Below are 27,649 nucleotides of genomic sequence, written 5' to 3'. Positions count from 1 at the left end.
AATTAAAAAGCACTAAGACTTTTCTCAAATGCATTGTAAACATAAAATATATCTTAATGTGTAGGTACCTATAGTTTTCGTTTGTCCTATGTTAAGCATTTGATTTCTTTAGTAGATATCTATCATTATGTTTTATTTGAGGTACCTATGTTGATTATGGTCTTAAAAAACAGGGTTCCGAAAACTATATTATATAATGTGTAATAGAAAATTATATTTTTTAGAGTCTAAAATTTAGACCACTATATCTTTAAAAATCATAACGGTCATTGAGAGCCAAATTAAATGTAAAGAGATAATAATCACCAATATTTACCATTGCAAACATCCAATCCTATTAATGAAATTGAATAATTTGTGATATAGCCAGTGGCATAATTAGTTCATACCTATACCATTGTGATTTTAAGTCCCAAAATAATATTAAATAAATATTTAATTTAAATTTTATAATACCCATCTTTTGAAATTAATATCTCGTACAGTTAAAATCTAAAATAAACTGTAAGTATTAACAGTTGGGATTTTCTATTTGAGATACACCTGGTTTAGACCTATGTTTACAGCATTAAATATAATTTATAAAATGTTGTATTTATGTAAAAAAAAAGACGGATGCTACACTCTTTTTGTGCCTCCAAATGTAGGTAAATTATATATATATACAGTAAAACCTTTCTTTACCGGTATCGCTTGGGACTAACACATTTTTCCGCCATACAGAAGTTAATTTCACTACTGTATTTGAATCAGAACTATTGATGTTTTTCGTTATATAGAGAATTTCGTCTAATAGAGGATTTGCTATATTATGTATATTGTATGCAGTAAGAAAGGTTTTACTTAATATATTAAGCTTTTTCCCATTTTTAGGTTTCTAGTGAGTGCCATTATTATACGTCCGTACACTGTACATTTAAATATTTTGCAGTAGATTCAATATTCGTATTGTAGTTAGATTATATTAAATATAACTAATATAAGCTATAGAAATTATAATGAAGCAATGTGATTTAACAACAGAAACAATTACAATATTTAAAAGTTAGTATGTATATATGTAGAAGTTAAGATAGTGTAACTTCCCAATGGGTTTTTGGTGATCAATAAAGTCAATGAATGGAGTAAATGCCATGAATCTTTAATTAAACAAAATCACACATCACGGTCCACGGTTCACTGGTCACTGTGTGTCCGTATGTCACCGTGGTACATAATAATAATAATAATAATAAACCCACATTCTCCCCCATCTAAGTAGAGTCCGTGTCGGACACTGAATCTTCATCATCTTCATCTGAACTTTGACAGCTTTTCCATTTTTTCATATAATCTGTTCCTGTGCTAGTTTTTACAGGTCCTGTAATGATAGAGTCCAAGGTAATTTATTCTTTATCTTGGATAGTGGAAGAAATTGTGTTCTTTTAATGGCAACCAAATCACCAATTCTGTAATCTACTGCTGCCACCCTTCTATGATCAAATATTTTCTTTTGCTCTTGCTGAGCTTTTAGTATGCATCGCTTAGCCTCTTGACGTTCTGCTTCTCTTTTGTCCAGAAAACTTTTTGCATACTCTATTTTTATCAAATTGCATAATGGAAGTAGATCTGGATGTTTAATTTTAGTTCCAAATGTTAATTTAAATGGAGTCATATTAATTGATCATTGCCATAAACTATTCAATGTCATTTGTACTCTTGAGACATACTTAAATCATTGACCTGGATCATCAATAGACAATTTTGCTAATACCGTTGCTATTGTATCGTTCAACCTTTCAACCTGTCCATTTCCTCTAGGCATTACTGTGGTAATATGTACATGATATACGCACAGTGAATAGCATTACAGTACTTCTTGAAGTCTTTAGATGTGAATGCAGCGCCACGGTCAGATATCAGACGTGTTGGATTACCGAATGTAGCTTGTAATATATACATTTTGTCCACAACTTCTTAAGATGTAGTACTTCTTGTTGGAAAAAGCCAACAGAATTTTGTAAATGCATCAATAATAACTAGAATATGTTTATATCCACGAGGGGTATATGTTAACGGGCCTAGAAAATCTATGTGCCACTCATGTAATGACAGATCACCTTTTTTAATTGTGTTAAGGAATCCTTCTTGTTTTCCCTATTTTCGATTGATCAAAATACAATGTTCACAATTTCTTATGAAACGTTCCACCTTTTCACGAACATTAGAAATTGAATATTCTCTATCTAACAATTCAACAACTTTCTTAACACCAAAATGGATGGCCAACGTTATGCGCATTCCGAATTACCTCATTTTGCATACCTTTTGGGATAACCAGTAATTTTCTATCATCTCGTACTTCGTAAAGCAGATTATTTTCGACAATATATGAACCACATCCGTTCATCCTTGCTTTTGAAGTTAAGGTTTTTACCTCAATTTCTTCCTACTGTGCTTTTAGTAATTGGGCTATAAATTCACTATTGATAGTCATGCATATTGGATACCGGCTCAACGCATCTACATGGGCCATACTGGATTCAGCTCGATGCTCAATAGTGTAGTTGAATTTGCTTAACAACAATGCCCAACGGGCTACGCGAGTTGCGAGTTCCCTTTTATCCAATGTTTTAGTGAATGCAGCACAATCAGTTACTATTTTAAACTGCAGTCCTAATAAATAGGATCTAAACTTTTTCATAGCTTCTACAATTGCTAAAAATTCTAACTCATAACTATGGTATCTTTGTTGTGTTTGTGTAGTTTTATTGCTCATAAAGTTTATAGGGTGCAATAGAGTATCACAATCTTTTTGTAAAAGTATAGCACCGAAACCATACATACTGGCATCTGTGTGTACCTCAGTAACTGAATGCTGATTGAAAATTCCTAGTATTCAACACACAGGTGCCTCTGTTAATTTTTTCTTTAGCATATTAAATGCACTTTTCTGTCAAGGTCCAATTATACATAGTGTCTCCTTCTTGAGCATTTTACTCAATGGGCGAGCAATTAAGGCATAGTCCTTGATGAATTTACGAAAATATCCAGTAAGCCCTAAAAAACTTTGTATGTGCTTAGTACTTTGCAATCTTAGATATTTTATCACAGCAGCCAATTTTAACGGTGATGGACTCAACTTGTTTTGTTTAATTCGGTATCCCAAGTAATCAATTTGCATCTTAAGAAATCAACATTTCTTCCAGTTAATTTTCAAACCATGGTTAGCTGAAGTGCTTAATACCATCTTTAGTCGTTCAATATTTTCTTCAATTGTGCTTGAAATTATAACTAATTCATCCATGTAAACTAACAAATATCTCTTCCGTATTATGTCTCTGAATACATAATTTATAAAACACTGAAGTCTGAAATACAGGTGGAGCATTACACAATCCAAACGATGTTTTCAAAAATTCATACTGTGCATCTGGTGTAATAAAAGATGTGTATTTAATACTTTCTTCGTCCATGGCTACATGAAAAAACCCGTTCTTTAGGTCTAATGTTGTAAATATTTTAGCTTCTTGTAGTTTATCTAGTTGGTCTTCAATCAGAGGTAAAGGTTAACGATCCTTAATAATTTTACTGTTCAATCGACGATAGTCAATACATACCCGAAATGTACCATCTTTTTTGGGGACAATTACAATTGGGCTAGCATAATCCGAACTGGGTCTTATAATACCTTCTTCAATCCATTCTACTACTTGGTTTTCTACAAATGCTTTTTCTTTTGGTGATAAACGCCTTGACCGCTGATAGATTGGTTCGTCATCGTTAACTATAATTTTAGTTTTTATTGGTGTAGTTTCTATGGTAAATGGTTCATAGTTAGATATCATACTACATATAACTGGATAATGTTCTCTAGATCCTATATCAAATTCATTTGTTTCAATAGCTATTTTATTAATTTCGATCACTCCAGGACTGATTTTTAGTTCAGCGTTGGTTTGAAATAATGATCTACCTATAATAAAGTCACATATTAAGTCCTCATCAGGGACAGAGTACACTTCAACTATATAAGTAGCATTATCAACTTCCAATTCAGTGATGCATTTTTGCTTAGTACAAAACTTAGTTCCAGCTGGCCCGCTCAGACTAACTTCTATATTGATAGCATCAATACCTTTAACTAATGTTTGACGACATAAATTCAAATCACAGCCAGTGTCTATAAGAGCTAAAGTTTTTATTCCTAACACATTAATTTCTTTAAATATTCGCTCATCAGTATTTACAGAACTCACTTGATATACTTGAGGTTTTTCATCATTATTTGTGCGCTTTGTTTGAGTTTCCTTACTATTCCCAGTTGATTTGTGGCCAAAATATCTACAAGCAAAGCACTTAGGACCTTTGTCCAAGTCTGGACATTCCCTATGTTGTTGTGTTTTAGATTCACAACTGAAACACCTAATTACTGTGTTTGAAACGCCTAACATCGAGTCTCGTTGCATATTACCTGTGTTATGATTACTTGCAGTGCCATTAGAAACTTTAGATATTCCAGGCTCAGAGATATGCATCCTTGATTTCCCTTTAACATATAACTGTAATTTTATTTTAAATTCACTTATTGTTGTAGCACCATATAGCAAAGACTTATTTACTTCACTATCCTGAATGCCAGCAATGACATAATCCAATAATGAATTTTCAGACACATCTCCTTGTTTTGCTATTTCTATCATTTTAAACAAATACTGCTGATGAGATTCGTTATAATTTTTTACTCTAGCTGTAAGCTGTCTATGCACGTCAGCAGAAGTTAAATTATTACGAAACTCATTCATCAAACATTCCCGCAAAAAATTCCATGACTTAATAACATTTTCAGAACGTAGATATAAAGCAGCGGTACCTGATAATAGACGTTTGCTATATATACCTAACCTAACACGAATTAATTTGAGGTTAGAATTTCAAGTTAACGTCCAATTCGTTAACAAGTACCTATTAATACAAACCAACAACCGGACAGGCCCCCAAAATGTAGCAGTTAAGATATTGTAACATCCCAATGGGTTTTTGAAGATTAATAAAGTCAACGAATGGATTAAATGCCATGATTCCTTAATTAAACAAAATCACAAACATCACGGTTCACGGTTCACTGGTCACTGTGTGCTCGTGTGTCACCGTGGTATATAATAATAATAACAATACTACTACTAATAATAAATAATATTCATGAACTATTAATTATATTAATACCTCTATTATATTATAACTTTTTAATAATTTTACTAAAAATTTTTGATTTATAAGTAATATAAAGTATTCAGAGGTAGATCCAGCTCAAGTTAGGCAAAGAGGATTAATAATTTGGTTTATAGATTATTAAATATTTAAATATTTATAACATGTTATACTAGTATATTAAATAAAAAAAAAACACAAAATTTACAAAATAAAAAAAAAGAGTAGGTTACCTATAAATAATAATATGTCAAATATAAGTATTACCTAAGTATCTATACTTTTCCCATTGATAAGAAGTTAACCTTTAAATTTTAAATCCTATATCCAAGAATAATTTATTATAACCTACATTTCTAAATCAAATATTTACAAATTATAACATAATTAACAAACACAAGTAAATATTTAAATGTTGAATATATATTAATAATGAAATAGAAAAATATTTAAATAAATAGCTATTCTTACTATTTACTGTAAAAATAAACTAATTATATAACATTTGTTTAAATAATTTATAATGCTGGAAAAAATTATAACTTTAATTACTAAAGATTAGTAACCATAAAAAAATAATTTTTTTGAATGCTACATATTATTATTATTTCTGAGATAACTTTATAAACAAAATATGTCATTGAAGTACCCATAATAATATAATGTGTGAAATGACCAAACAATATACCTCTATTTTATAGACAAGGAACTAAATCCTTTACTGTTCCTTTTTAATGTGGAGTAAAATAAAATAAAAAAACATAGGTACAGTTTTATACTATAATATTGTTTTAATTTTAAAATTGTAAACATAACACCTTGTTATTTAGTAATAGTTTTAACTTTTGTAAACTCTATCAATAATATCGTATACAGGTTTATTTTTATACATCTTTATATTAACTTCTAAATTTCAAAAGAAGCTATACATTTTTGATGATTTAATTACTTTTATTTAAAAATAAATGAATGAAGAAAGGAACAAAAAAATCATTCATGTTCCTCTAAAAAGTGAACGAAATTCCAATACGTTCCTAAACATAAAAAGAAACTACGTTCTCAATAAATTCCTAAAAATGGAACAAAATCAAAGCAACTGATTCCTTTGAACGCATTTCTACTGAATCATTTTGTTACTCAATCATTGTTCATTTTGTAGTGACTTATTTTTATGAGCACAAGAAATGATTGATCTTAATAATAAAATTAAATATATAATCTTTTATTTATTTTTAAATTACATTACTTTTATTATTAATTATTGTTATACTAAGTGTAACATGAAATAGTTATAAGTTATAACATAAAAATAATTATTAAAGTATTCAAAAATTCTCTAACCCTATTTGTAAAAAAATAGTTCAAAAATAAGATCATAATTAATTTAAATAAATACAATTAGTTATCACTTAAAAAATTAAAAAAGTTGAAGTTGACTATCTTGATTTGATTTATTTGAATTGTCTGATATTATGAACATTTGTTTAAATAAAAAATTTATCATTTCCTACAGCAAAAATGTCTATCAAAATAATTTTCTTGCAATTTAATATTTTAAATATGTGAAATGTATTAGAATAGTTGTTTTTAGCAGCTCAAAAAAAAAAGATAATAAAAATCAATTTATATAAATAATGACATTTTAAATTAAAAATATTGATACATTTAAATGGTCAAAACAAATACCTAATATTATTTTTTATTATTAAATTTATTATGAAATTATGGTAATCTTTGAATAGCTAGAATTTCAATTTAAATGAATAGGTATTTTAAAACATTGACTATTTATTAATCTAACAGAAGATGTCTTAGCCATCTTGGGTGATTGAATAGTATTATATTATGATAATATGATGTCATATAAATGTAATTTGAGAGATTTATTCGATTATTAAAATTTTTATTATGTTAAATAACAGATTAGACTAAACCAAAAAGTACAATATTAAAAATCATTACATAAATATATTTAAATTAGTTTTATTAATTATTAACTACTAATTTTCAAGAAAACCTTACCATATAATAAAACATATATGTTTAAACCTTGAGTTTTTCAAAGGTTAAGCGTTACAATATTTTCATTGTTTTAAATTATATTTTAGGAATTAAAATAACGTAAATATATATGTATTGAACACTATAATGAAGATTTAGATTTCTAATGTATGAAAGATGTCCCTACTCAATATAGCCAAATTTATACAATACGTGGAACACGACCTTTTAAAAATTGGATTGAAAATATTATTTTAATACCTAGTCACAATAATTATAATGTCTTTTACACTTTATAATGAATCATTTAAAAATTTAAAATAGTAAAACAAATTAAAAAACCTCATTAATTATATCAAAAGTTTATTAATCTAGAGAAATATGAAAATAATATTAATCGTATAAATAAATTGGTATACAAATAAAGTTTTACAGTATATATTTTATCTATAATATTCTACACACATCAATTAATCTATCAAATGTAGTTCTTGATATAATACTAGTTTATTATTTTAAACATTTTTTTATTATGTCAAATAATAAGTAGTTAATAAAGGCCACCACCAGTCTGAAGCTGGAAAACTTCAATTACGTCATCATCCTCTATTCCCATAGAATTCGCCGTACTTGTTTCAGAAATTGCCGCTCCGTTAAACCTGAACCTAGTTATTGCTCTGTCTAAACCCTAAAACATAAAAAAATTTCAGAAAAACAATTTTATTACCTTCAATAATATATCTCTGTTTAACTAATGTACAATATGTATCTTAGCTATTATAAAAATAGTAGTGTTTCTATTACTAAAATCTAGACAATATGGTAAATAGAATTTATTATTTTCAAGTTAATAAAACATTATATGGATGTTATTAAAAAACATGACACCAAGTTATAAGTAAGAAATATATTCTATTAAAAAAAAATGTAGTCTAATATTAAGTTAAATTGTTACTAATGGTAAAAATTACAATTAATTACTTCTTAATAGCTTATACTTACCGATTTTGCGCAGTACGCATTCATGAGCTTTATTAAATGACAATGTGTCTTGATTTTAAATTGGATAACATTATTATCTACGCCAAGAACATTAACTTTAATGATCATTTGAGGGGAATCCTAAAATACAAAATATTTTTTAATAATGTAAACTAATAATAATAACCTAACAAAATTATAATTTAAAAATAATATTCTAATTTTATAAAATTTAGATAAAATAATAATTCAATAACCAGTTAACCAGTTATTATTATTGTATCGAAACACTTTTTTACAAAAATCCAAAATTGATTTTGAATAACCATTTGATTATGAACTTATAAAATCTTATGCAAGTCAGAAGTCAGTTGACTTATCGTCATATACAGAATGTTAAAGATAATAAATGCCAACAGTGATTGAGGTACATCAATGATGGTGGTAAATTTCAGATTCGAGGTAAGTTATAAAACTTATGATTGACAGATTTAATGGTACCACCACTTCTGGGAATATCAACATAACGACCTTCAATATGGTAAAATTACATGGTTGATCAGCACTGTTGAATTTTAGAAAAACTTGATTGTTTAACGATACGTGTATGAAACAAACGAGCGTGTGCGGAAATGAAATAAAACGTTAACAAACGCTTAAGAGGACTCCATACCCACATATTATGTTGTCTCTGTCTTACTAACGTACATCATAACAATTTGCGTTTAGAAGAATATATTTTATGATGTATATAAGTTAGTAAGACAGAGACAACACGTGCGAGTATGGCGTCTCCTTAAAATACTAGACAGAGGTTAAGACGGAATATGCGCGGACACGATGGTGACTTGAGCACAAAAAAAACGGGTGGGCATCAGGTGTCAAAACGTACGGCGCGCAATAGCAAACGTCAAAACGGGTGGGTAACAGGCGCGATCGACCATTGTTTTCCATCGTCCGACGCCATTACAGAACGCCGACTCGTGTTTTTACTTTTCGCGCAATATGCTAACTTGTTTATACTTACTCCTGTGTTTACAGCCATTTTTGATCTGTGAAAAATTATTGAAAACAGACGAACGGTGTTGAAGTCTATGAAGATGAGATGATGAAGAGAACAGAGCTCCTTCAAAGAATAATGAACAATGTAGGTCACACACCAGACACAGACGCCAGTCGCCACACGAATGGATCTTCGCAGCAGCGTTACCAATGTTTTTTATCTAGTCAGTGGGGAGAATATGACAAAATTACCGTACTTATTGATTTATTATTTGAGGTTAGAATTCAAACTATTCAACCTGTAGCGATATCGGAACACCGCCACTACGCGCACCCTAAATTATAATTTGTATTATATTTTTGTTAACTAAATTGTATTATATTTTTGTTTTCCGCACGGCAGTATTATTGTATTATTATTACCGTGTTGTCCAATTGTTTTCATGTCTCCCCCTCCCTCATTCTACCACGCACGACGCGCTCGACGTAGTTTCGACGGCTCCGGCGGCCATCACCTCCAACACTCTTTATCTTGCGCCCGAATCGCAACGTACGCGTTCCGCTTTTTTACGTAACGTTTCGTCCCACTCGAACAACCGCACGTAACGACCCCACGCCTCTATAACGCGAAATCCGTATCAATATACAATATATATAACAATCAATATTGTTCTTATCAAATGTTATGATTAAATGCGCGGCTATTTATTTTTAAATAATTTATTTTTATTTATAAGGAGCTTTAGTTTGGTTAGGCATTTGGATTGAAAGGACCAGATTAGCTTGAGGAGTAGCATGTAGATGATTGTTCAGGACTAGTCGTTTATAACGGAATTATAACTTTATACAATGTAGATACTATCCATAGGCAGACATTTGGTTGAATTGCTAGGGGAGGGGCTATAATAATCCAATGTAATGATCCACAGGGGCTAATATATAACCTTTGAATATTTGGGGTGTCTAATGAAGTATTTGGAGAGCTAGTTAACTAGAACTAAGCCCCCTAAGTCTCCTCTGATGTCCACCCATGGTACCATCATTGTATTGTACCCAATTAGTTTAATATTTAACTTTATACAATGCAGGTGCAATAAGATCTATTGTGTACCACCTTGACATTGATGCTATTAAGATAATACCAGAGAATGAGAACATGACATACTATATACTATTTAGTATTCTTAAGCTGTTAAATATGTTATTTTATTATAGTATAGTACTATAATACAATAAATGTAGTACTATAGAAGAAATTCTTTCTTCAATAATACTTTAGTATAGTTTGCTATTTTGATTAAACTTTTGACATTTGAGTGTTTTAATAATTTTTATTGTTTAAGGTGAAGTGATGATATAAAAACAATTACATAATTTCAAAATTTGTTTTACATTTATATATTTTATTATTTTTTTAAATGTTAGTATAATCAATTTGTAATATGTTCATTAGTAAAGTTTATGAACTCCAATACAATTCAAAATCAGATTATAATAAACATACGAGAACAGAACATGTGAAATATTAAAAAAATATTTATACAGGTAATAACTGCAATACGTTATTTTATAATAAAAAATGTTTGATAAACCACTTAAAAAATGAGATGCAGCTGACACAAAGTTATAAACAAGTATGTTCTTTTGAAAATTGCAACAAAATATTTAAAACATTTAAGATGTATAGTAATAATCGTCTTAAAACTATGCATGAAATAAATATAGTACAAAATAAATTAAATTTTAACACAATTGAAGGTACGTGTATACTAGCTATACTATAACAATATTTTTAAGACTTTCCAATATAATTGATAATTATTTAAATTTTTAAAAAAATTTAATGAATGGAAATCTGGGGTCGAAGAAAAGGAAGGGTGTCACTGTGTCAGTATGTAAAACGAACATCTCAAAAACATGGTAGAGATAAAGAATATATAAATTTCTTTTGTCATAGATCTTTTGATTCAAGAACTACTAATAATGTAAGGAATTTAAATTAAGACACATAATACGTAAACAAATAACAATCAAATTAAATACTTTATAAAATAGGATAAAAAAAACTTCGAAAAGTGGAGGGTCCGTAAAAACTGGTCATGTATGCCCATCAAATATAGTTATGTCCATAAAGTCCATAAAGAAAATTCAAAAATTCATTGGCATACTATTGAAATTGCAAAGCAGAGAATACCTATCAAAGATGAATATTATGATTTATGGTTTCGAAATGTTATACAACAGGCGGAATGTAGGAGGTATATTCCTTTTAGCATTACTAGCGTCGTCTTAGAGGATTCTTAGACGCGTTCCGCTTTTTTACGTAACGTTTCGTCCCACTCGAACAACCTATTAAAATTACCTAATTTTACTCCTTAAAAATAATGACAATAATTCCTGCTGTTTTTTAAAACGTACAAATTAATACTATATATTTTCAAATACTATATACGTATATAGTATTTGATATTATTTATGTAGATCATTATATTGTACGTAATATATCACTATAAATATTAGGTATATTACGTATATTAATAGTTTGTTATCAATTAACAAAACTCATAAGTTAACACTGATTTGTTAACTTTATAACTTAACTAGTAAGTAGTAGTTACTTGTTAATTGTATTAGTTTAAAGTATTTAAAAATGGTATCTAAAAAAGTATGCGCTATAAGAAATTGTAAATATAATTTAAGTGGTCAACATAGGTTGTCTTTTTATTCATTTCCAAAAGACGTTCATATGTAAGAGTAGGTAGCTATTTATTATGAAAATCACTCATAAACCATAAAACACTATAATTATTGTTTTTAATAATATAAATGTCAGTTCTTATGAATGGGTTAGAATTGCAAACAATTCATAATTAAATGAAATTATGAAAACTTTTGGACATTTACATCTGAGTCTAAATTATAGTATTTGTTCAAACCATTTTAAACCAGAAAATTTTGTACCCAACAGGAGTCCTAATAGGAAATTGTAAATTGTATACTCATTCTATTCATTTATACATTATAAATTATTTATACAAGCATTTATTAATAATCTAATTGAATACTAATTATTAAATTTAAAATTTTTTGTTTATAAATATTTATTAAGATTGAAATATGGTGTAATACTTTCATCAAATTTACCAGTTATATCTTCTCCTTTAGAAGTACCATTGTTGAAAAATAAGAGATTTTGGATATTTTTTACTATAATATATATATTATAAATAACAAAAAAATGTTTTTAGGTTTAAAATTAAATTTAAAAAAAATGTTTGAAATAAAATTTAAAAAAATTATGTACAAAGTCCAATATTTTGTATGTATAAAAATGTGGTCGTTTAACAATTCCTAAAAAACTCTAAAGTTCAAAAAAAAATCATTATTTCAACATTTTCTGAAGAAAATAATATTTTATCCGAAGAATATATTATGATACTTAAAAATCCAATTCAGCGATCGCTTTTTGGATCAGATTTAGATGCATCAACATTCAACATCAAATTTAGCAAAGATGTTACCAAAAAATGAACATAATATTATAGATCAATCTAAAGCAGGTTTGAATATTTAAACTAAATGTTTAGTTTTAGGTCTGGTACGTATGGTATGTGTTGTATTTTGAGGTAATGTATTAAAAATTAAAATATATTGTACTAATTTGTAAAAAATAAATATTAGAATCTAAATTTACAAGAGAACAAAAATTAAGTAGGTAATTAAAAAAAAATAATTTATTCAGAAATTTGTAAATTCTTATTTAATTAATAATAATTTAAAGTATTATTTATAAATGTGTATTGTGAATGTTTTGTGGATAAATGTTCCATGGTTGTATCAATAATTGTTATATACTTATAATATATTTAAGTGTAATATACTAATATGTTATGTGTTATATTGGTTTTAAGTACATCTTTCCTTGGTCAACTTTTGATTTTATCAATTATATGTACCTAATTTATTTTGTTAATATTTTATTATTTTACTTTTGTTGATGACAATATAATATTTTTAAAAATAAGTAATTTATGAACACATATAATTTTTTGTTTTAGAAGTACTTCCTATGTCTTTTTAAACAACAAAAGTAGAATCTCAAGAAATTATTATAATCCAACAACTAAAGGTAAAGTTAAGAAATGCTCAGAAATAAAAAATCAATCTTAAAACTGAAACAAAAGAATAAAAAAGAAGTGACAAAAAATCCAAAATGGATCAATTTTAAGATGTAATATGATAGCTCGGTCTGGATTTCGGTTAAGTAAATTAAAAAAAACTGCAAAACAATACAAGGAAACAGAAGTCATTTGCACTGGGTCTATATTACCACCTGAATTGACAAAGAGTAAATTAAAATTTTGTTTTTATAAGAATAATAATAATAATAATAAGTCATCATACTTCTGTGAGCAAAACACATTACATATACTTTAATAAACCTCGATTGAAATGCAGATATTTTACAACAATCCGTAAATATCTACCTAATTATTATAATGGAACTTTCAGCAAAGATTAAAATAATTAATAAATACACATCAAAATAGTATTTTTTAACTTTATTCTGAATTTAAAAATAAAATGATTTTGATATAAATAAACAAAAATAATTTATTTGCATAACAAAATATATATTATTATTATTCAATATATTTGAAGTTGTCGGAATTAAATGGAACACCACATGAAAAATAACCAACATAAAATAGTTGAATTTTTTTATTTTTATTGAAATATCCATTTATAGTTAAGATATTTATAGATTGCCATGATAAATTCTGAGTTGCAATTAAGATTTTAAAAATATAAGAACTAAATTGCATTGATTTTCCTACATCTGGAACATATACTAGATGTATACAATAAATGGTAATAAACATTTCAGTTATTGTTATATATATGTTGCTTAATTAAAAAAGTATCAATCATTTTCTATAACTGCTAAAAATTATAATTACCAAATAGAAGTTGATAAGTATACAATGAAGAAAATCTCAATCTTTTTTTAAAGCCATATGTTGAGTAGCTTTCAAGAACTTTATCATCAAACATTCTGGACAATAAACGCCTCACTGAGTCACCTACACTTTTATTAGTAACAAGCAATGACAATTTGTGTACCTGAAAATTAAATAATAAAAAATCTTATGATTATTTTATAAGCTCTTATTGTGTAGATGAAGTATACATCTTAAATGTATTCATATGTGTCATTACTATGATAGTTTTAAAATTATTTTCTTAAATTCAAATTCTTGTAGACTCATGACTTTCTATAGGAAATATATCATTTAGGTCATAATCATTAAAACCATTATTTGATGTTACTGCATTTTTGTTTAAATTTTCCAGCAATGTATTCATGTTAGCATTAATTTGTTGATTAGTAGATACACAACAATTTATGTCATATTTTATAGTAGACAATATGTTCACTACACATTTTTGAAACTCTAAAAACAATAAGACGAGCAATAAGAATAATAAGGTAACATAATATATATTATTATCAAAGTAATTTAATACATACCAGCTAATGAAGTTGTAGGTTCAATACCAGTTTTACGGTTATTAAGCGTAAGGCCTACAGAAAAGAAACAATTAAATATCAGTTAATAAGGAAACTGTGTAACTATTAATATCAATATTTACCTTGATTTGAAACAGAAGATGATGTTTTCAAAGTAAGAAAAGTACTTCAATACAGTATGTTATAAGAAACATTGAAGCTTCCATATATTTTATTAAATGTCATTACAAAATAATCCAATAATTTTTGAGCATAGATCTTTAGGTAATAACTAGGGAGGGGATTTTATTGTAATAAATAAATCAATATAATATGTATCAATTTTTCTTAAAATATGGAATAAAAAATCCAAAATTTGTTATAAATATTGAAAAAATGTATTAGTATTGAAAATTACAAATAAATAAATATTTCCTAATTACAAATATTGAATAAAAGTAAAACAAATGATGTGGTGGAAGGGAAACAATTAATAGCAGAATACTTCTATTAGACATAAAAAACAATACATTTTATTTAACATAAAAATATGTTTTTTATTAGATGATTGTTATAGAACAAACAATACAAAAATACAATGTTTTGTAGATAGCATATTTATGTATAATAGACGTATAATATATTAATATTTTATAGCCGCTATAACAGCTGCGCAGCGCTGGATCTTGGAGTGCAGCAACTGTAGTAGGTAGACTGTAATATGTTTTTTGTAGTGGAGGGGCCATGTATCTCACTATCAAATTTTTATCAATAAATAACAATATAAGTTATCACAGTGACACTCACAGTCTACACTCTACTCCATAGTTAATACTTAATATTATTATATTATTATTTATTTATTTGTTATTAGTTTAATGTGGGTATTTTGTTAATTAGTTATTTATTTTATCGTTTGTCAGAATGTCTGATAAAGTGATAACTCTTGTCGTCACTCACAGTTTTCACACTACTTTGTACTTTGTGTCTGCGTACTGTAGTTTATTTTATTCTGTAACTGTGACCTAGCAGTATACGGTGTACAACATCAAGATCAGCCTCACACCAAAATTTAAATTGATATTGTAAGTATGCCTAAACATCCTTTTAAAGATTTTAAACACTTAGAACGAGCTCAATGTTATAGACGATAAAATAGTATAAATGGACTAAACGGCCCTGGAATAATAAAAAGTATTGCAACACCAGAACATTTAATTGAAAAAATAGAACACGAAAATAGTTTGAACGATTTTAACATTACCTCCTATGAAAGTGATATTAAAACTATCTCATCTGAAAGTGAAATGGAAATGGAGGGTAGTAGTAAAATGTATGAAGAAAATGATCTTCAATGTAAACTAGCACATTGCGTTTTAATTAACTGTGTCCTTCTTAATGTAACTACCCAATTACTTAAAATTCTAAATGAATGTAATCCATCTGATGTGATTAAACTTTCTGCGAGAAGTTTATTAATATAAATTATATTTTATTTATCAGTACCTAATATATTTTAATTATAGGAACATATGAGAAAGCTAGAAGTAAATTACCAAAATATGACAATAATGATGATGCTGAAAGCTCAAATATTGAAAACCGGAGTCGTGGAACTCGTAAAAAGAAACCCAATATTGGAAAAGGAATTCAGATTCACCATCAATGATAACTATGCCAGAACCAGAAACCAAACCAACTACTTGGATAAGATCCCTTGGTATGTGCTAGGTTACTTATTAAATGTTTTATTTAACATAAAAATATGTTTTTTATTAGATTATTCTTATAGAACAAACAAATTAAAACCTTCTATTAATATCACAACTCCAGTTTCACAAAATCAAATTAGGGAATCTACAAAATCTAGAACTAGTCTTACGACTCCAGAAGTCACATCAATTTTTACCACTCCAGTTCCACAGAAATATAATAACGATAATAATTTTATTTCAGAAAACAATTTGACACAAATGAATTTACTTGTTCAAGGTATTTAAAATTAAATAATGTATGTTATAAAGTTATTGCTTTCTGACTTGTCAATTATTAATATCAAATGTATTGTAGATCAGTTACCAACAGAAACAATTTCTGACAATTGTTTTCACCACCAATGTTTGAAAATTATAATGAATCTCATAATGAAGGTAAATATTTTCTTCTGCATAAGCATAAATGTCATACATATTATAGTTGTGTTACATATTTATATTTTATTTTGTAGAAAATGAATAGTATCAGCCTTCATCACCCGGAGCCGTGGATTTGTCACATACTACAATACATTTATTAAAACAGAAAATTTTGTTAGTCCAACAAATTGTACGAGGTCAACAGATAACCAATAAATTATTAAATTATTAACAAAATTAATCATGAGCAATGAAGAATCTAACCTCAATCAACAATTAGACAAAAATGTTCTGAACATTTTATTCTACCTGCTAAATCTATAGCTGAAGTGTGGGATATCGAAGAAAAATTACAATTGTCTGCTTCACGACAACTTATGATATTAATTAAATCACTCATCCAATTATTAAAAACTACCATAATAGAACAGTAATTCAAATTTAATTTTAATTTTAGATCAGTAGATTACAGCAATGTGGGGGAAGATTGCAGAATGACACTACCACATTGATATTAAGAACATTATTAACAGACCATTGCGCATCTAACTACACTTGGAAGGCCGAAACTCTGGAAAACATGTTTTCAAAGATTTGATAATGTTTTAGCATTGTACTTGGTAAGACCATTTTTAACTTAAAAATACTAGTTACTTACTCAAATTAATTATACTATTATTTTAACTTTTCAAGATGTAACTATGATGAAAGATCCAACAGGATCCGAAGATGAGGTTAGATGCAGAATTAAAAATTGGTTACGCTTAGCATCAACTCAGGACAAATATAAAAGTAATAAATAATAATATTAAGTGGTATTGTGGTTGGTAGGAAGTGTATATAGTGTATTATTATGATTTATAATTTATAACAGTTTTTTTTTTTTTAATTTGACTAAATATAAATGTAAATTTAATTTTAAACATCATTAAAAAAAGCTTAAAAGCTTTCATTACAACAGTTTAATTTTGACTTAACATGTTTAATTGTTATTTTATCATAATATAATTTACATATTATGTATTTTATGGGAGTGCGCACTTTTCCAATTATTAGTTATTATTTATTTATACTTATTAAAATAAATTAATTTTGTGTAGGTATTAATTTTTGATTTTGAATATATTAATTACATTTAATGCCTATCCAACTGTAAACATGTACATTTACCTCAAAATGTATAATAATAAATAAGTGGACTTATTAGTCAATAATGGTAAACATAAAGATTATAGTTTAAGACGAAAGACTATATTAAATTAAATTGTATTAATTAGTCATGTATCATAATCCTACACAAATAATAGATAATTTATATACACCTAAAATGCTAGTTTGTATACCAATAAAAGACCATCTTAAATACGTATTAACAATATTCACTTAGAGACTTTAAATAGCTGTCTCATTTAGACTTATTTTGGAACATAAAAAAAACATCTATTACACATCAAAAATAGATACTTTGATCTAATAAATGATATATAATAGATATTGGCATGTTTACTGGGAAGTTATCTACCTACTTTATTTATGTAGATAATTTAATTATTTACTCTTTGGTAGGTAAACAATAAAAATTTAACTACCTAAAATCTAAATATAAATTACTTACTTATTTTTTTTCAGAAAGTTCATATATATATAAGTATGCAAAAAAGATTTTAGAGAAGCGTATAAGATATGGCAAGGCGGAATACTTTATCAAATGGAGAGATTACAGTGATTCGGAAAATTCTTGGGAACCTATTGAAAATCTTGATTGTGAAGATTTAGTAGAAAAATATGAAGAAGAAATAAAAAGAAAAAGCAAGCCATCAAATTCAATTGATTTCGAATCTTCTGATAATAATAGCTAGTACTGAGTATCAGAAAGTAGCAGAAAAAGTTGTGGCTGTTAAAATACATGCTGGCCAGATTAAATTATATCGTATTAAATTTAAAGGAATTAAAAAACATGTTGCAATAAAAACAAATGAAGCTGAACAATTATACTCAAAACTCATTGTCAATTACTATGAAAAATTATTGCTACGGAAAAAATATTTTCTTAAAATGTATTATTATTTCAATTTATGTTGATAAGTAACTAATAAGTAATTAATTTTGAATTTTTTCGTTATTTATTTGTTTAAATTGTAACGTAATAGTAAAAAAAAAATATATAAATGCTAATTTAAGTTTATTTACTTTGTATTTGGTTGTTTAAAATTTAGGTAAAACATTCAATACTATTTTATTTTAATAATTAAAGCATTTTTCACCATTTCTTATCTTTTATTATTATTAGACAAAACCCTAGTACTTTAGTACCATAAATTTTTTTATATTATTTATATATATGACTAACTAGTATGCCTAAACGTGCTGATTTTCTAGCAAGTGTCCCTATAAATATTTTTATTATTTCAGGTCATCAAAATATACCGATTTTTACTCAGCATCTAGCTTTTAACACAACTTCAAATAATTATTATTTTATTTAACATTTTATATTAAAATTAGTGGTAATTGTAGTCAAATTTATTCAATACTATGATCACGCTTTTTAATTGTAAGAAATTTGACAAAAGTTTTAAACATGTATTTCACAAGAAGATTCAAAACAAACTATATATTCATATTCTATAATTGGTTGTTTATAATAATAATATAATAAGGGTATCTAAAATCGAATCTAGTTAGGTGTGATGCATAATATTAATGATACATTGTTATTGCTCAATTAAAATTTAAGAGAATTAATTAAAAATCAGAGCATGTTTAATTAATCACTAAGAAGTTAGGCCACAATCTTTTTATCACTATTTTAAGTATGAAAAAAGTAGATATATGTATATTATATATATTTAAAAACTAGTTTGTTTATGTTTTAAGAATAATTTCATCTTTAATGCCACCTGCCTTTTTGTACCAATATGTCAGCACATAGATTTTGAGCGAGGCATATGCCTAAAATCTGAAATTTAAAATAAAATAATATTCATACAAATATTAAATTAAAAATAAGAATGTTATACTTTGAACTAATAGCAAATTAAAAACATTTCAATAATAATTTGTTTTTAAAACACGCACAAACTTTGTAATGTTTGTACCAATATCACTATTAAAATTTCTGCAAATAACAGCCAAAAAATCTAATGAAATTGATAATTTTTTTAAGAAAAAGATGCAAAGGATTTAAAAGTAATTTTTGTTATATTAAATTTTATTTAAAGTCTCAGTTGAATATATTAGGAAATAAAATCATAGTTTTCAATTCCAACTGAATTTAAGTCTTCAATAGAAAAGATTTTTTTCGACTGGTCGGCTGTGTGCATAATGCCCTAGTATTTGCTTAACTTTATCAATACGAAATCTTTATCAAAATGTACCTCAAATAACATGTCAGATATTTAAAATATAATTCAGATACTTAATAAATTGTTAATGCTCTAAAGTCTAAATTGTATTTTTATTCTTGGGTTGAGTAGTATATTTTTATGGATTCTTATCTTTACTGCAGGTTGATTCATAATAAAAATTTAAAATATTTAATGAACGACCCAATGAACGCGTTTATTTTTTTGAAAGAACGAGAATGTGAACGAATCCATTTTTTTTAGTGAACGTTCCGAACACGGCTTTTTCCATTAAGCGAGCACGTATAATGTTAGTGTTATTTATTCTATAGTAATAAGCAGGGACTTTTAAAAAAAAAAAAAATTGGCGGGCTGGTATCGAGAATTCCATTTTGATGATAAAAGTGTTCGTAACATCATGCCATATACTGTCAAGCTTGTCGCTCCGAAATAAAGAAAATAAAAGTGGAAAGGTGAGCATCGCTTCTATAGTGTTGTATGGTGATGGGCTTCTTTTGATTTGTTTTTTATATTTTTTAATTATTTTATAATATAGATAATATAGATAGAAGGTAGTTGTCCAAAAATAATAAGAGCATCAACCGAAAAATTTGTTATATTGATTACGGAGAATTGATAATAATGTGCATGGATCGGGGGGTTTTGATCCGCTCGTGTTATAACAACAGTATTATATCATACTCAACTTTGAAATTGTATTTATATCTAATAATATTATAATATTAAAAATTTTTGAATTCGGCGGCCAGTGATAATGTGAAATGTGTTGATTATTCCAAGCCGAATTGATATGATATTTTTCTTCCATGATAGTGATATAAACCGTTTTTTTTATTGTCTGGTTAACAACGACCCGGTGGCAGGAAGCCTAATCAAAATCGTTGGCGTGAATACCATTTTTTTTCCGTTACAAACACAATGTCTTTAGTGTTGGTATCTCTTGTCCCATCATCATCTTTTATTAAGTTGTTGAGATTGTATATATTTGTTCTGTTATCTGTTGTTTGTCGTTTGATGATTCACCGTTTTCTTTCATTTACTCGAGTCCCGCCACACGGTTGACATCTCCAACGCCATAAACTCATTTCAGATATTTTCATTGACAAATCTTCGATATGAATCCCAGGTGAGTAACAACTATAATATTTATGCACATGCACGAGCTTCCGAATTTCCGGCAACTCGGTTTTTACCTGCTGTTTTCATTGTTTGCAAATGTTATCCGTCCCCATCTTATCTGCACATGACTGAGGTCTGAATAGGTTTTTCAAAAAATACCATAATTTTATAGTTCATCGGTAATTCTGGCAAGGTCATCGCCGTAATCATTATTCAAATGTAGGTAATTGTGGTTATGTTCGACCGAACAAATAATAAATCACAAAATCCATTTCGAATTTATAATGGATACCTATCTACATCAACAACTTTCTATCGCGTAACTTGATAGTTGACAGTGTTAAGTGTTATGTATTGCCATTCTGTTACTTTGTAGTTCTAAGTGACTAAGTAGAATATTATGCAATGCACATACGTCTTCGCCGCAACTGTCGGGATCGACTAATTGTTATACAAATAATCATTGAAGTCACGTTATCATATACCTATCAAATGAATAAACAATAATAAAAAAACTATTTTTTACTGCATGCATATATACGTGAATATGTCATATAGCTACTAACTAATTTACATAAACTACCTCTACAGGTGGTTCATGACGTCAAGTTAACGCTCTCCGTGTCGCAAAAATTTATAGAACAACCCCAACCGGCTTACAATGATAAGATGAGGAATTTATTTTGTTCTACAAATATACAATTTTTATTTTATAATTTTAATTCAATTTTTTTTTAATAATACTAAATAAAAGTAACTAAAACAATGTAGTGAATCATAAGCATAATATTCTGTCTATAATATAAATAATATCAAACAAATTGTAGGATTTGTAAGGCATAACACTTGTAGAGGTTACACAAATACAAAAAAAAGTTTAGTAACACTGTTTGGTAGTTTCTGCAGCAACCTATTTTAAATACATGATGAATCTATTTTGATGTTTCAATTATCAACATATAAATTTTTTTTATTACAGCCCAAACAAACTCACTGAAAATAATACAGATTCTAATTCAAATAATGAAAAACAAGATGAGGAGTATGTGGTGAAAAAGATTTTAGATAAGCGTATACAGCATGGTAAGGTGGAATACCTTCTCAAATGGAAAGGTTTCAGTGATTTTGAAAATTCTTGGGAACCTATTGAAAATCTTGATTGTGAAGATTTGATAAAAAAATATGAAAAAAAAAGAAAAAGAAAAAGCAAGCCATCAAATTCAATTGATTACAAATCTTCTGATGAGTCTGATAATAATTATACTGAGCATCAGAAAGTAGCAGAAAAAGTTGTGACTGTTGATAGACAGCATGGCCAGCTTATATATTATATTAAATATAAAGGAATTGAAGAACCTGTGGCAGTAAAATGTAATAAGGCTGAAAAATTACACCCACAACTCATTATTGAACACTTTAAAAAAATATTTGTATTGAAAAAATAATTAACTGTTTTAATGTGAATAAGGATGAATTGAATTTTATTTTATATAAAATCTTATAGTAAATATCTTGAATTATTTTATTTTTTTATTATATATGACAGGTATGTCTTACAGATAAAAATAAAATACTTAAATGTTAGCAAATTAATATACTTTCATAAGATAATTAACTATTTTTATTTCACTGATACAATTTAATAATAGTGTATTAATATTTCAATTTATGTTGATAAGTAACTAATTAATTTTGAATTTTTTCATTATTTATTTGTTTAAATTGTAACACACTAGTAAAAAAAAATATATATAAGTTAATTTAAGTTTATTTACTTTGTATTGGGTTGTTTAAAATTTAGGTTAAACATTCAATACTTATTTTATTTTAATAATTAAAGCATTTTCACCATTTCTTATCTTTTATTATTATTAGACAGAACCCTAGTACTTTAGTACCATAGATTTTTTTATATTATTTATATACATGACTAACTAGTATGCCCAAACGTGCTGATTTTCTAGCAAGTGTCCCTATAAATATTTCATATTTGTATTATTTCAGGTCATCAAAATATACCGATTTTTACTCAGCATCGAGCTAGCTTTTAACACAACTTAAAATTATTATTATTTTATATTAAAATCAGTGGTAATTGTAGTCAAATTTATTCAATACTATGATCATGTGTTTTAATTGTAAGTAATTTGACAAAAGTTTTAAATATGTATTTCACAAAAAGATTCAAAACAAACTACATATTCATATTCTATAATTGGTTGTTTATAATAATAATATAATAAGGGTATCTAAAATCAAATCTAGTTATGTGTGATGCATAATATTAATGATACATTGTTATTGCTCAATTAAAATTTAAGAGAATTAATTAAAAATCAGAGCATGTTTAATTAATCACTAAGAAGTTAGGCCACAATCTTTTTATCACTATTTTTAGTATGCAAAAAGTAGATATATGTATATTATATACATTTAAAAACTAATTTATTCATGTTTTAAGAATAATTTCATCTTTAATGCCACCTGCCTTTTTGTACCAATATGTCAGCACATAGATTTTGAGCGAGGCATATGCCTAAAATCTGAAATTTAAAATAAAATAATATTAATACAAATATTAAATTAAAAATAAGAATGTTATACTTTGAACTAATAGCAAATTAAAAACATTTCAATAATAATTTGTTTTTAAAACACGCACTAACTTTGTAATTTTTGTACCAATATAACCGAATATCACTATTAAAATGTCTGCAAATAATAGCCAAAAAATCTAATGAAATTGATAATTTTTTTTTGGAAAAAGATGCAAAGGATTTAAAAGTAATTTTTGTTTAATTAAACTAGAAAATAACATGAAATATATAGATTGTATTGGCACCATTAGTAATTAGAAAATTAATAGACAAAAATATAGTTAAATTTGTATTAAGTATATTTGAATTGTTATAACTGAATAGTGATTTAAATTTATCTCAAGTTAAAGAATAACATTTTTACATATATACTGATTTAATAACATTATAAAATGTTGGGTAATTTCAAGTGTAAGGTTCTTTTTTTAAAACTATTATTGTCGTACCCTTCTAATTATATAATTATACTCAAAACAATAACACATTTATATTCTCAGATATGCATATTTAGTTAATAATTTACACTTTTGCGTTCCCCTTTTATTTATTTACCAATTCAAGTACCCATATGTTAATATGCATGTTTGTATGCTGGTTTTTCTTATAATATTTTAACTGCAAGTAAAGTTAAATAAAACATTACAATTTAAAAGCAATTGTATAACCTGATTAAAATTTAAATATTGTAAAAAACTAACCTTCTAATATAAATAATGTGTTCACTTAAAGATTAGATTAGTTTATTTTAACGCAGTGGCTATTTTCACGTTTGACGTGAAACTATGTATTTTCACGTCCTGTTCCCTGATTGGATGTAATATTAATACTTATAGTATAACTGACATCAACTACCATAATTGATAAGTGCCACTTATTTATATTGTATAAGTATCTTATAGATGTAATATGATAATAATATAACAACAAACGGTATTACAGTACCTATAATAATTAATAAACCTAGAGTCTAGACGAACAAGTAAATGGATAAATCATGCTAGAGTTTAACGCTCGTTAGCATTATTGAATAAATCACGTTGTAAAAAATAAAAATTATTTGGCTGCTGATTTACAAATATTACAAAACCATAGTTTTGATTTTACATTTTCATTGACTCTTGCACATGTAAAATGAAACCATTCCAAACACCGATTACAGCAGATGGATTTTGTGGAAGAATCTTCTGAACACACAGGACATAATCAAGATGGATGTTGCTTTTTAATGTTGATGATTTTTTGGACAGCAGTCCATCCATCTGCTGTAAAAAATTGTTTTATTTCTCCTAAAGCTATAGTGTCATCAATTATAGAATTTGACACTCTTTCAGGTATGCGTTCTACATCTTTTTGCTGATCATTTTTTTATTATCCATTGCAAGCATTGTCAATTCTTCGTCAACTATCCATTTCAACATTTGACATTGTTTCAGTTGTAATGGTAGTTTGTGAAATGAAACCAACCCAACAGAAACAATCTTTCTTTTTTTTGGAATGCCAATTGCTGTTTTATCGTTACCTAGGTAAGGTTAATAAATAATACATAATAAATAGTAAATAAAAGTAATAATATATCTAAGTGTAACTATACCATTAAACATTTAGAATTACCTTTGGGACGGCCCCTTTTGGGAATTCTAGGTGGTAGTATTGGTAACTCATTAAGTAGCTGTTCAGGCTCATTTATTATTAAATCTTCAGTCTCGTTTAGTGACTCTTGAGATGACAAACCATCAAGGTTAACTTCTTGATTTGTCTCTCAAGCATTGGCAATCAAGTTTAACAACTTTAAGCGTTTTTGAAACTCTGTACCAGAAGCCAAAGAAGCCAATCTTTTTGCTTGTGTATATGCATATTGAAATTTTTCGTGCTGATTATAAATACGTTTTTTTGTGCTTACAGTAACGACATTAACACAGTTTTGCTCCGTGATGTTGGGTACAGTCATTGAAGGAATTACCCTACATACATTCTAGTAATACTTTCTAGTCCACCTATCTGTGCATAACTCTGGACAGTATAATGAGAGGTCATAAATCTTCCTCAATCTGAATATTTGGTGGCCCGGAAGACACATACTTGTTATAAATGAGCACTCACATGTTGTTGTAGTTACGTTTAAGGTACCTTCTCCAGAATTAACAACGCCTGTTAAACTAATATGTGGTATAACTTTAACTTGATCTATGCTGTTTAATTTTGATTGTACTAAACTAAATGCATATGGTGTTAAATACCAAAACAATTGTTTTATCTCTGAAGTTAATCCAGCTAGAAAACTTGGAGTTTTGGAAAAACATTCGGTGGCAATGTAGTCTCGTTCGGTCCGTAGGGTTACTATTAACATCTCTAACCCTATAAATTCATATATTATTATGATAAATAAATAAAAATTGAAAACCATACTTTCATATACCTTGAAATAATTGATCTAATCTTGAAAATTTAGTTACTACTTGGGTAATTTTTTAGTTTATACTTTCTAGTCGATTATTTGTTCGATTTCATAAAACAATAAAATAAGAAGTACATAGTTGAAACCTAACTTGACAGTATTAACATATAGAAAAAATATACCAAGAGTCATAAATTTGGATTGGAAATATATAACCCATTCTATTCTGATACCGTGCCAATTTTTATTAAAGTAATCGATTACTGACTTTATATTTGTGCCTTCAAGTTTCTTGTGGATTTCATCATAATGAATTGCATTTTTTGCATAAACAATGCTTTGTATTATTTCCAAGCACTTAGCTCTTTCTTCTACATACAAAATTCATTAAAACTAATGCATTTAGGTTCTTTAAATACGTCTTACCAGAGATAATTTTAATTTTTTCAGAGGTTATTTCCCGGGACATTGACCTCAAACAATGGAAAATGCAAATCAAAATTTGTGAACCTGAAAATTGTTGTTTAAACACATTTCTTTCAGTAAAATCCTTGTCCGCCATTATGCATTTAATATTTTTCCATTGAGGATTATGTTTTTTAAATGTTGTGGCCATATCTGACACATTTTCCTGGTCTTCACTGGTCAGAAGACAAAAACCAACAATTTCACTTAGGCCGTTACTGTCAACCACTATAGTCATGTTGAGGACAAAAAAAAAAAGCAGTTGGTTATATTTAGTTATTAATGAATTAATAGCTGTAATGATAAATACCTAAAAAAACGTAGAGAGGCATTCTTAAGTCATTAACTTTATATATGGCATCTACAAACAATACCTCAGGACACAAAGAAAATATTCTTTGAATTTCTTTGTCCAGATAAAATATTGCTTTGAGCTCATTTTTTTCATTTTTTAATATATTTAAGGTTGAGTCAGTTCCTTCATAGCTAGTTGCCAAAACTTTGAAGGCATCCAATGCTGGTGACTTGGATATGACCAAATTATGAATGTCTTTTAAAGTTACTATTTTATTGTGCGTCTTCATCAAATCATTTTGAATTTCGATGCCATAATTTTAGAATCAGTATCTAGTCGTCTTTGCTTGGGATAGTAATCATACATTGCCTACAATAAATATTTTTTTTTTTTATTACACTTAAATTTATTTACAATTTCTATTATTATTTTGTTAACTATTTACCTTGCTACATATATGATTGTGTTCACGAACAAAACTTTTAATAACTAATTTTTCTCCACAATTATTAGGTCTAACAGTCAAAAACACGGGGCAATTTGAACGAAAAGAACTAGAATCGAATATAAATATCAAAACCAAGATGTTTTA

General features: G+C 27.1%; 3 protein-coding genes, 1 long non-coding RNA gene and 3 pseudogenes across 5 annotated transcripts in view; 3 read left to right on the top strand and 4 right to left on the bottom strand.

The window, feature by feature from the left end:
* Positions 1–7,632: 7,632 nt before the first annotated feature.
* The window catches only part of LOC132917775 (small ubiquitin-related modifier 2-like), a 29,543-nt gene continuing 9,526 nt past the window's right edge, over positions 7,633–27,649 (bottom strand). Inside the window, exons 2-4 of the mRNA XM_060978663.1 lie at positions 9,200–9,395; positions 8,194–8,313; positions 7,633–7,879 (exon numbers count right to left, since the gene is read on the bottom strand). Of these exons, the coding sequence (XP_060834646.1) occupies positions 7,742–7,879; positions 8,194–8,313; positions 9,200–9,217 (276 nt within the window). The 5' untranslated portion in view covers positions 9,218–9,395 and the 3' untranslated portion in view covers positions 7,633–7,741. The remainder of the gene's footprint in view (positions 7,880–8,193; positions 8,314–9,199; positions 9,396–27,649) is intronic.
* On the top strand, positions 11,825–12,804 carry LOC132918479 (uncharacterized; annotated as a pseudogene).
* LOC132917777 (uncharacterized) lies at positions 14,171–15,050 on the bottom strand. Of its 2 annotated transcripts, none has more exons than XR_009660337.1 (4): positions 14,830–15,050; positions 14,708–14,761; positions 14,395–14,630; positions 14,171–14,298 (listed from the first exon to the last, which is right to left on the bottom strand). It is a non-coding gene; the product is annotated as an uncharacterized LOC132917777 (long non-coding RNA). The 2 variants fall into 2 exon arrangements; XR_009660336.1 differs by having other exon boundaries at positions 14,213–14,298; positions 14,366–14,630.
* Positions 15,481–17,436, top strand: LOC132917776 (uncharacterized; annotated as a pseudogene).
* On the top strand, positions 20,728–22,869 carry LOC132932420 (chromobox protein homolog 5-like). The gene is made up of 2 exons (XM_060998792.1): positions 20,728–21,312; positions 22,285–22,869. The coding sequence occupies exons 1-2, from the start codon at positions 21,302–21,304 to the stop codon at positions 22,748–22,750; spliced, it is 477 nt and encodes a 158-aa protein (XP_060854775.1). The 5' UTR covers positions 20,728–21,301; the 3' UTR covers positions 22,751–22,869.
* On the bottom strand, positions 24,876–26,306 carry LOC132917205 (uncharacterized; annotated as a pseudogene).
* On the bottom strand, positions 26,236–27,117 carry LOC132917204 (uncharacterized). The gene is made up of 2 exons (XM_060977822.1): positions 26,724–27,117; positions 26,236–26,668 (listed from the first exon to the last, which is right to left on the bottom strand). The coding sequence occupies exons 1-2, from the start codon at positions 26,998–27,000 to the stop codon at positions 26,385–26,387; spliced, it is 561 nt and encodes a 186-aa protein (XP_060833805.1). The 5' UTR covers positions 27,001–27,117; the 3' UTR covers positions 26,236–26,384.

Source organism: Rhopalosiphum padi, chromosome 1 (genome assembly GCF_020882245.1).
Source record: "Rhopalosiphum padi isolate XX-2018 chromosome 1, ASM2088224v1, whole genome shotgun sequence".
NCBI classification, from domain to species: Eukaryota; Metazoa; Arthropoda; class Insecta; order Hemiptera; family Aphididae; genus Rhopalosiphum; species Rhopalosiphum padi.
Note: the sequence above shows the minus strand (reverse complement) of the source record. Positions and strands in the feature narration are given on the sequence as shown.

Excerpts from the sequence above, each read along its gene's own strand:
- LOC132917204 (XM_060977822.1), bottom strand. The coding sequence starts at position 27,000 with ATGACTATAGTGGTTGACAGTAACGGCCTAAGTGAAATTGTTGGTTTT. Across the intron at positions 26,669-26,723 it reads AAAAATTAAAATTATCTCTG|AAGAAAGAGCTAAGTGCTTG; the intron begins GTAAGACGTATT and ends TTTTGTATGTAG.